The sequence below is a fragment of the Eurypyga helias genome, unplaced genomic scaffold, assembly GCF_000690775.1.
Source record: "Eurypyga helias isolate BGI_N326 unplaced genomic scaffold, ASM69077v1 scaffold7080, whole genome shotgun sequence".
In the NCBI taxonomy this organism is placed as follows: Eukaryota; Metazoa; Chordata; class Aves; order Eurypygiformes; family Eurypygidae; genus Eurypyga; species Eurypyga helias.
In genome coordinates this window covers 1,139-12,151 of record NW_010227535.1, presented here as the reverse complement: position 1 = coordinate 12,151, position 11,013 = coordinate 1,139, and the positions used below count along the sequence as shown (strand labels likewise).

The following is an 11,013-nucleotide window of genomic DNA, read 5'->3' as shown; positions in this document are numbered from 1 at the left end:
ACTAATGGGAAGCTATAAAAAGAGATTTACGGATAAAAGTCCTGCTAACAATTGTGCCTCTGAAGTCTGAGATCTTGGGCAGAGCAAGAGTGCTGCAAGCACCTTACTAGATTCACAAAGCTCAATAGGAGTGATTAATTAATATCACAGTGCTGTCTTCCCAAGGGAACAGGCCCAAGAGAGATGAAAGGAACGCTGCTGCGAGTGCCTCCGGATAGACTGTGAGGAGCAGGAGCTTCTGCAGAAGCACAGTCGCGGGCGTGTGCATTACATGCAGCTGTCAGGCTGAGACTGACTGCCACCAACAGAAAATGCTGGATGATGAGTCCTGGTTTCTGGGGCTTCATATGGCAAATATACCCTGTAGGAACCAAGCTAAAGATATACCAAACCAGATAAAAAATGTTGAAAATAAACCCTCGGCTTCTTATCGTTAAAAGTATTGCAGTCTTGATGCCATTTAGGACATGGTGGGTGCTGGCAACTGGGTTCAGTCTAGTAAGACAAGAGAAAAGAATATACAACTCACACCAAACATCTCTTAGCAAGTTACTTCATGTATTTTTAAATTAATATTAGTACGGTAGCAAAATACTTTACTGAGAAGAACACCAAAGTCGCTGTAAATTATTCTTCTTTACATTCATTCAGAGGCTGTTGGAGTAAAAAAGCCGTAGCAGAAACCAAGATTCAGATGCTGTTTCTAACATGGCATCAGTACCAGGTTGTAGCAGTCTAACAGGAGCGAATGGAGAAAACTCAAAGCTCTCAAGCTTTGGGAGTTCTCTTGGCACTGTGGTTTTGGAGAAGGGAGGTGCTTTATTAAGGAATGTGGTGTGGCTGGCCTTCACTAATATTTTAAGTTATTCCAACAGGTAGAAATACAATCCCCATGAACAGTTCAGGGAGAAAAAGGTTTAAATCTATAGCTTTTGGGTTTTTACCTGTTACATTCTTTCTTTTTAACAGAGTATGCTTGAATTAATATTCTGCAGGCCACAGCCGTCTCTCCAGAGAGAAAAATCTTTGTCTTTGCTGTACTTCCTGAAGCAATTGGTAAGCTCTGTGCCTTTTGCTTTAGCAGATGTCTGGAAAGAATTGCATACTCTTTGGAAGGAGGAGAAGAATGAATCGGTGTGCAGGTTACACAACAGGGATGTTAATTTACAAGCAAGTATCTACAGTCTTTCCAGGGTTCTTGAGTGCTGCTTTTCTTCTGTTCACAGCATTCAGGACTTTCTTTCTTGGCCCAAGCTCCATCTGAATACTCTGTAGATCTTCATCAGAACATAGCATCAGGGCATCTAAATCAATTTTTTCCCTCATGAACACCGGAAGAAATTCATCCAGCATCTGTGATGCCAGAAATACCTCAAGGGGCGTGTTCTCTGCCTCCTCATCATCCCAAATTACTTCTTCCTCGTGCCAAGGGATATCACTGCCATTTTCAGCATCTTCTTCCTTGCTGTTCTCAGCATTTTTATACTGAAAGAGCTCACTGGACATTTGAAAGCTTATACTTTCTTTCTCAGAAGACACAGTTCCAGGATTTACATCTGCAGCCAAATTCCTTCCAAATACAATCTTGCCAAGACCTGGTCGCTTAAAAATGGAGAGCTGACTGTCATTGTCAGAAAAGGTTTTCTCTCCAAGGTTGGTCAGTAACTCATCCTCCTCTTTCTCATCAAACAAATGCATCACAGTTCTCCTACCTGTATCATCCTCTTGGTAACTGTTTTCCGTTTTCTGGCTTTTTGTGCTGTCAGCTGTCTTTTTTGCCTTTAGTTTGAAGGTATCTTTCAGATTTTTGGAGAGAGGACTTGTATTTGAAGCAAAGAGACTAGGCAACTTCACTCTGGAATGCGTTCCTCTGGAAGAATTTACTGTGCCAACCTTTTCTTTCATATAATTTCTGCTCATTTCATGCTGGTGTTTCTCTTGGCGCTTCTCGCATTCCTTGATTTGTTTCTCCACATTCCTCTGGGCCTGTGCTTTGAGTTTGGAGACCTTCTTTGGGTTCAGCATGTTCTGCTCGGTGGCAGCTTTGTCCAGGATTCGGACACATTCACTGCGGTCTCTGCTGGCAGCCACCTCCAGCGGAGTGCGGAGGTCATTGTCCAGGGCAAATATATTGGCACCGAAGTTGATCAGAAAAGAAACGCAATGGATATGGCCATTGCAAGCGGCGTGGTGGAGAGGAGTGTTCCCCCAGATGTCACACTTGTCGGGATCACCTCTGAGAAGGAAAATAGCATACAGTGAGCTGGACGTACCCAAGCACAGCGCTGCAGTGGGATTGAACAAAAAATCTTTAGCTCAGCTTTGCTACAAGGAGTACAGCCCAATGCAAATGAGTCCCCTTAGCTCCATCCTCAGGATGGTGCTGCACCTACTTACCCCAGCATTGAGGTTGGTTGTGTGTGGCGTAAGCCATAATTCCTGCCTGTCTGTGGGCTCGGGCTTCAACTTGCACTCATTGGAATTAATGGCAGAATTGTTTCAGTAGCTTCTGGGTGGAATATTTTAAAGGCTTTTTGGTGACTCTTCCCATCTGCATGTCAAATGCAGGGACAATATTAGGAGGATTCTTCACTGGCCACAGTGATACATATTTAATGAGCCCATGCAGTAACATTTTTGGTAGGTAGTAGATAAATGATTAGGAGCAAAGCCCTGATCACACACTTGTCTCCACCGCTATTAGATTAATCTCAGAGAGATGCCGTTGATTTTCTTCAGCTCTTTTGTTCTCTTTAAGCTGCTTTTGCTCAAGGGGTTTGAAAAGCAGAAGTTAATTTGAAAATAAAATGTTACGTCTTTTCATGTGAATTTAAATCCAGTGAAAAGTACTGCTTTCTTTTTAACTCTTGCCCTGACTGCTGCCTGCAGACAAGAATTGGCTTGAATCTTTTAATTTGTATTTGGCAGGATCAGCATTAGCAGTGGTTCAGAAGAGAGCTTGAGTCCTCTGTGACCAATAACCAAAGCAGCCACAGTGGCCCACAACCTTTAATGACTTCAGAGCCAGTTACCAAATTCTTGGCAGAATTTCTGCTCTTGGGAGTTTAGGCAGGTCAGTGTCTTGGAGGTTTGTTCCATGGCAGCTGTACTATGAATGAAATGATACATCCTAGCACAAAATCTCCTTCAGGCATTCATCTCTGGCTTTGAGTATCTCTGAAGAAAAGAACTAACGTATTTGTTGAGGGCCAAATCTGAAAACATCCTTCAGCCTGAAATGCCACAGGCAAGAGAGAGGTTGGAGACGAGACATGGGGCTGCTCGTCTTGAGAAACAATGGCAAGTCTGAGCACGCCAGGCTGCGAGGGCACAGGCGTTTCTACAGGGAGGTGGCAGCTGAGGATCAAAGTTTCCCCACTTGGAAATATGGAAACCATGTGTATATATTTCTGCTTTTGTGTCTCTGCCCTGGGGAACTGCCTGACTGCAGCCGAGCATGCCGGATTCCTCAATTCCCACATTAACAAACAGGCTACATTATCCTGAGCCTTGGGAGTGCCGGGTCATCCAGCCTCCCCCAGGTCCCCTCATAGCTGTTTGTGGTCTCTCTACCCCGTGGAGCCTGCCAGCCTTTGAGCCTCAAACAATTGACAAACTAGAGTGCCTGTTTCCAGCTCAGTCGGACTTCGGATAGGGTTCGGCTTCTGCTTTGGGTTCTCATACTCTTCTTTCCCTGCTTTCCCAAGGAAGATGCTCACACAAAAGAGAGCAGATCTGTTACTTGGTCTTGCCTTTATTCATGTACATGCAAAGCGAGCAGAGGAAAGGTCTCTTGATGCCTGGGAAGATAAACTATTTCAAGAGGAAAGGGTTTATTTGTTAGTCTTGCGGTGTTTTTCCAAGGGTTTGAATGTGTTGCAAGTTCAGAGTCAGTAAAATCTGCAACCACTCTCAAGAAAACCATCCTGTACCTCACTGCCTTTGTCAAGAAACCTCTTCAAGGAAAGAATGAAGTTGTTAAAAACAATGAAAATACTTTCTCACGAGAAAATTAGCTGACTACAGAACAGGTTGAATGTCTTCCAAAATTCAGCTTCTCCCAAGAAAACCAGTGAGGCTACAGCCGTATTTCTGACAGCCCCAGCTTGCTGATTGCATCAAGAAATCTTGGATTCAAATAGAGGTGAATGCGTATGTTTGAAGACTTTGAGGGCAATACTGTCCCAAAGCTGTCATCTACCAAGATAAAAGGGTTAGAAATACCTTAAATAAAAAAATACTTAGAAATTCTGGTGTTTGTGTCATCCCCTGTGACTTCTATCAGGTCATATGATAGAAGGCATGTTTTTAATTCAAATTTTGAAAAAAAAAAAAATTTTGCTATTTGTTACTTAGCTAGTTACTCTGTCTTCTAGGTGTTCAGGGACAAACTATTGTGGGGCAGATATTTCCTTGAAGCTGCCTAAATGATAAGAGTTGAAGAACTGTCAACCTCTTTTTTTCTTCTCCTGGGGACACAGCAGTGACCGTGCAGTCCAAAGGTCTTTTTTATTGTGCAATTACAGCCACACCTGGGCTCAGTGAGCTACAAAGCAAATCTATGTAAAGCCTATTTTTATTCCATATTTTCAATTCTGTTTTTAATAAAACTCAGAGACACCCAAATAGTTACTCAACTTTCCCCTCCAATCTTCTTTCAGCTATTATGATTGAAAATACAGGTCAACTTAATCTTCCTCTCAGCCCAGAAGGAATATTTTATTAACCATATCTCTACACAGGAGCAGATTTTATTAGCTCTTTTTATAGAATCACAGCTTAAAAGGGAGGCTTGAAGCAAGAGAGTACAGAGGGTGGGGAGACAATTACCAGTTCAGTGACAAATAATACATTTTAAGCATGTAGTACACTTAAATGATAACAAACAGAAATATTTCTATTAGAAAATATACCTGTAGAAAACCTTCCTATAATTTTTTTTCCAGCTTTCCAAGTATCGTATCCCAGCTTCTGAAACAGTATTATCATTTTTATCGGGATGGTAGTTGCTAATACTATAAAAAGCAGAGAAATAACAATTTTAGACATTACTGTCTCGAAACAGTTTGTTGTGAATTACCTGTGGAAAGCACTAAACCACGGGTTTGGAAGCAAATGGGAGAAATTTTTTTGTGAAAAATGTTTCAAACAATGCATTTCTCTAGAGCCAGTTTCAAAGATATGTTAGAAACAAAGGTTGTCAGCCAACTTCACCACCACTGGAGCGATGTGAGATCCCTGGGCCCTGCTCCTACTAACCACTTCCTAAAGACTCCATGTACGAGACGGTCCTGCTGACGTTGATGCGGCTGCACCGAGAGTATGTACAGACCTGCTCGCAGGTTCTGGGCCTTTGCAAATGAAGAGACACAATTCCTGGCAAGGCATTGCAAGAAATGTAGCAGCCTTACAGCACCTCCCAGTACCTGAAGGGGCTACAGGGAAGCTGGGGGGGGACTTTTTACAAGGGCCTGTAGTGACAGGACAAGGGGTAACGGGTTTAAATTGAAAACAGGGAGGTTTAGATTAGATATCAGGAAGAAGTTCTTCCCAGAGAGGGGGGGGAGGCACTGGGACAGGTTGCCCAGAGAAGCTGGGGATGCCCCATCCCTGGAAGTGTTCAAGGCCAGGCTGGATGAGGCTTGGAGCAACCTGGTCTAGTGGAAGGTGTCCCTGCCCATGGCAGGGGGGTTGGAACTGGATGGGCTTTAATGATCCTCCCAACCCAAACCAGTCTGTGATTCTATAAATGACTGTGATTTTCAGCCTTTGGGTCTGAGGTCATTGGGGCATTAGAAAAGTGACTCACTAATTATAGTTTTAAGCCACAAATTTTAAGCAATGGAGGCTGATTGACTTACCCTCTCCGACATATGACTTCCAGAGCTTCCAGATACCCATGGTATGCTGCCAGAAGGGTGGGTGTCATCCCGTCTTCATCTGAAGTATTGAGGTCTTTCCTAGTGGCTTCTTTCAAGAGGTCCAAATTGCCATCAGCTGCTGCTTTGTGATACCTGCTGGACATTTTCTGTAGCTTCTTGTTTCCCCAGCCAGCTCTGAACAATATCCAGACTGTACACTCACCCTTCCATTTCAGGGATAGTTCATTAATGATTACAGCATGGAAATGAGGAGGCAAAGGTCAGCCTAGCAGACAACTTATCTGGAGCTCTGCGTAGGTAATAAGGTGATGGTGAGGAGAAGGCTTTCCTTTCCTGGAAGGTGGCTCTGCCATTTACAATTTGTTGCATATTTGATTGTTTAAACATAGAGGGGATTAATTCATTTTTTCTGTGCCTTTCCCTGACTATTCTGGGAAAACTTCAAAAGGACTTTGAACTTCAAAAAAAAAACCATAAAAAACTTCAAAAAACCTTCAAAAGGTTTGTCAGTATGAGCTTATTTCACCCAAAGTAATAAAGTATCCCTGAGTTTTGACAGGATAAAATGCATAAGCAGTTGCCTTCACTGATGAAGTCCTTTGTAACCTACCATTTACGGGTTTGCTCCATTTAAAAATGAGCCGTTCCCCCACCAAACCAGGCACATCCATGAAGCTGTTTCATGTGCACAGATTGATGTGTGGATGGAAGCAGGCCTGTTGGGACCAGGGTGGTGTTCGGATAAAGCTGCCAGCAGGTCGGTTGAAAGTTACAGCAGGCAAAACCACAGCCTAGCGTGATCCTTTTAACCATGAGTTGCATTTCAGCAGAGGATCTGAAGACACTTGGCAAATGTAAATGCATCTAGCAGGTATTGTAATCTCTATTTTAGATGCAAAAAACGTGCTGGATTTTGCTGGTTTTGGCTGGGACAGAGTTAATTTTCTCCATAGTAGCTGGCAGGGGGCTGCGTTTTGGATTTGTGCTGGTACCAGTGTTGATAACACAGGGACTTTTTGGTTGCTGCTCAGCAGTGCTTACACAGAGTCAAGGCCTTTGCTGCTCCGCAGCCCACCCCAGCAGCGAGGAGGCTGGGGGGGCACAAGAAGCTGGGAGGGGACACAGCTGGGACAGCTGACCCCAAAGGGATATTCCACACCATCTGGCGTCATGCTCAGCTTATAGAGCTGGGGGAAGATGGAAGGGGGGGATGATCAGAGTGATGGCGTTTGTCTTCCCAAGTCACCGTTACGTGTGACAGAGCCCTGCTTTCCTGGGGATGGCTGAACACCTGCCTGCCCATGGGGAGTGGGGAATGAATTCTGTGTGTTAATTTGATTGTGTGCATGGCTTTTGCTTTACCTGTTAAACTGTCTTTATCTCAACCCACAAGTTTTCTTACTTTTACTTTTCCATTGCTCTCTCCATTCTGCCATGGGGGGAGTGAGTGAGCGGCTGTGTGGTGCTTAGTTGCTGGCTTGCAACTGATTGCTGAAGAAATCAGTAAGAGACACCCTGCTGCTTAATAAACTGCTGCAGGCTGTTATTCTGGTCACGTTCGCAATAGCTGCCAGATAAATGTTACTTTTTTGTCAAGCTGTTTTCTATGACTAACTGAATTAACCTGTACCTTAGAGAATCCACCCTTAGCAATTAGCAGTGGGGTTATGTCCCTGTTACAGAAGCAGTAGCAATTGCAAACCGATTCATTGTCCAGAGTGGTGCAATTGCTGAATGGAGCGCCACCTCATTTACTTCCCACAGTGCCACCCACGTAATACACGGAAGACCTCTCCAAACAGGCTTTCTCTCGTAATTATTTTCTCAGACAAGGAATGAAGAGTTCTTCAGTGTGCAGGGTTTAGTTAGGAAAGAGTTAACTCTCTTCACCGTGGCTGGTATGAAGCTGTTTCTGGATTTACCCTGAGAAAAGTACGGATAAGGTGTGTTTTTAGCTGGTGCTGGGGAGTGCCTGCACCGAATTCAAGGTCTCTCTCAGCTGCTGATACTGCAGCTGCGTTCCCAACTCTCTCTCGCTACAGGCAGTGCAGGGGACACACAGTTCAGACAGCCGACCCAAACTGACCGAAGGGGGATTTCACTCCATAGCACGTCATGCTCAGTACTTAAGTGGGGAGTGGGCTCGGGGGCCATCACACTCTTGTGAATTCCTTAACTCTTTTTACCCTTTTACCCTTAAGTCTTCTGTTGGCTCCTTAACACCTTCACTAACTCCTTCGTTAGCTGCTTTGCTAACTCCTCTGCTGGCTCGTTCATTAGTGAGATGGTGGGTCGGTTGGCTTTTCCGGTCATGCTGTTGCTCGTGGGGCTTGCTTGGACTCCACTGCCATCACTCTTGTGCTCTGGCTCTCGGGCTGTGATCGCTCTCGGGCTGCAGCTCTTGGCCTGTGGTCACTCTTGGGCTGTGATCGCTCTCGGGCTGTGGCTCTCGGTCTCACTGACTCTGACTCTCACTTCTCAGGACCTGGTTGTGCATTGGTTGGCAGGTGATGAGCAACCATGTATGTTCTATTTTCTATTATTTTGATTACTTATAATTAGCAGTATTATATGTTCATTTTAATATATATTTTATTCACTAATATTCAATTGTTGAGTAGTTCTTACCTCAATTTTATGAGCTTCCTTGTCTTTTTCCTCTGATTCTCCCTCTCTGCTGGAGGAAGTGGGGAGGTATGCAAGTGTCTTCATAGTATTTTGCTGGTTGGAGTTAAACCACAACATTCAGGAACAAACTTGTACCAACATTTTCCTCCGTGAGGTCAAGGAGAGTCAGTCAGATCCTGTGACAGGTTTGAATCTTTGAATAAACAAGTTCAGGTCAGAGTAAACCAAAGCCCTGGTTTTCCTCCATGTTGCCCACAGACACAGCCATCCCTGGTGCCATCCTGCAATCTCAGGGCACTGAGGTGATCACCCAGGCCACCCCCATCTCCGCATTAGGAGACAGTTTAACGTTGGCCCTTTTCAAGTTCTCTGCATTGCCATTCATACTTTTCTAATTAAAAATGTAGGCATTTATTCAATTTTCTATTTAACCAGGCTCAGCACTGAGTCAAATTTACAGCCACTAGGAAAAACCTAGCTATTACAGAACTGGTAATACCTATACTTTTTAATGTATGCATAATGTTAGCTGTTCCTTGATGCCATTGAATTTTATTTCCTATATTGGGCAGTGTAAACTTTTCTACTCTCAAGAGTGTAAAATGATCACCAAGGGACGTACTTCATATACCACCAGTGCCTGGTAGAAGAGTGGAGATTGCATTTTTCTCATACATTGGCATTTTGCATTGTTAGCTACACCCATGAAACTGAGTTGATAGCAAAAGAGACCTTTTAATTTTTCAAGACTATTGATTTCTACTACAGAAGTACATTAATTTGCTTTTCTGTTAATTAATTCAGCACACAAAATGTTATCTCAGAGTGATTTTTTTCATCTAACGTGTGAAAATACTGATTTTAAAAGGAAGTTATTCTGAATGATGCTAAGCAGGAAACTATTGTTCCACATTTTAATTAGAGGTAAAGCAAAACCCACATCAATTGGAAAGAAGCTCTGGGACTCTGTAAGCTTTATTATCACTTATGTCACAAAAGTGGCCATCACGAAAAAGAGAGAAAAAAAGATCAACCAAAATCTCTGTCTGTTATTAAACTCCTGGTATTTGTTTATCTTTGTCTCATCCAAAAACCTCAACTTAAATGCAATAAATGATTCAACATCAAATGAGCTAAATTTCTCACCCTGAATGGAGATTTTTCTTTTGAGGATAAAGCTCAAAATTGTGAACTTCTCAAACTCCCTCAGTAGTTAGAATGAAGCTTTTCTTTTGGGGTTTGAAAAGAGCTTCAAAACCATTCCACTTCCAATTGAAATGTCTTACCAGATCCAGGAGAAACTCTGTTGTGATGGTACGTGGTGGTGTAAGCTAATGAATTATTTAACTAGCAGTTTTGACTTGTTACTGGATTTTGCTATGTCTCTGATTATTGCTCTATTTTTTTGAGAACTACCTTAAATAAAATATTACCTGTTAAACTATTTAGACTGAAAGACTACAGCATTGTTAGTTCCATTGTTCTAGACAACTCCGGGCCCAGGCTGATCAGTGATGCCGTGCCATCTCTTTTGCATGAGGTAGTATCCAGCAAAACATTTCCTCATTGCAATTTTTATCAGCACAAACGTGGTACGGTAAATGCCATACGGTCAAGTCTCTGCTTGTCTCATGAGACCCTTGGGCTTAGAGAAGAATGAAATTAGTCACACGGGATACTTGTGGCTACACAGTTCAGAGATGACAACATTTAAACAACAATCAAAGCTTATTTCTTCACTCCTTAGAGAGGCAGAACTGCAGAGCCCAGGGACACTGCTGCTGGGTGCCCTCCTGAGTGGCCCTGGTCCCACGGTGAGGTTGAGTGTGACCCAGGCCAGCGCTGCCTGAGACCTGACCTGAGGTGGTCTTCATTCAGGGGTCATCATGCTCGAGCTGGGCTCAAAGGGTAGCCCTCGCAGGCTGCCTGCACACGGCATTTCGGGGGCGAGGCCCTGATCCATAGGGAGAGATGCATAAAATTGAAAGGCAACAAAGCCAACTCTACCAAAGGCCGGCATCTCCTCACCCACCCAGCTCAGCTCCTGGCCATGCTGGGCGTATAAAAGCAGACTGGGGGGGATAGGAGCAGTGACATTATCTGTTGTATCATGCTGACATTTGCAAAAAGTGTTTCTACTGTGGATTCCCAAAAGCAGGCGTTGTGACCTGGCATTTGGGCTCTTTGCACTGCTAAAGCCTTTTTCTTGGTTTTGGTTCTTTTCCCATGATGTCATCAGCAGTGGTACAAAGAGCCCCAAGGAAAGCCAGGTTGAGCTCACTGGTCTCTGAAATGCTGTCCTGCTGCCAGCGTGTGAGGGACAGGGGCAGTCGGGGCCCACAGGAAAGTGCATCTGTGCTGGAGGGGTCTGTCCCTTCTAGAGACCGTATGCAAGGCCCCAGTGCTCGGGGTGCTCAGCACTGCTCTTGGGCCATGCTTTTTTTTTCCCAAAAGCTAGAAAATCAAACAAGTAAAAGAGAAAAGCAGAGGCTTGGAAGAGGAG

The 11,013-nt window shown here is 43.9% G+C and overlaps 1 protein-coding gene across 1 annotated transcript; it reads right to left on the bottom strand.

Moving 5' to 3' along the window:
* Positions 1-1,164: 1,164 nt before the first annotated feature.
* On the bottom strand, positions 1,165-6,025 carry ANKS4B (ankyrin repeat and sterile alpha motif domain containing 4B). The gene is made up of 2 exons (XM_010156515.1): positions 5,862-6,025; positions 1,165-2,236 (listed from the first exon to the last, which is right to left on the bottom strand). The coding sequence occupies exons 1-2, from the start codon at positions 6,023-6,025 to the stop codon at positions 1,165-1,167; spliced, it is 1,236 nt and encodes a 411-aa protein (XP_010154817.1).
* Between the last annotated feature and the right edge of the window lie 4,988 nt (positions 6,026-11,013).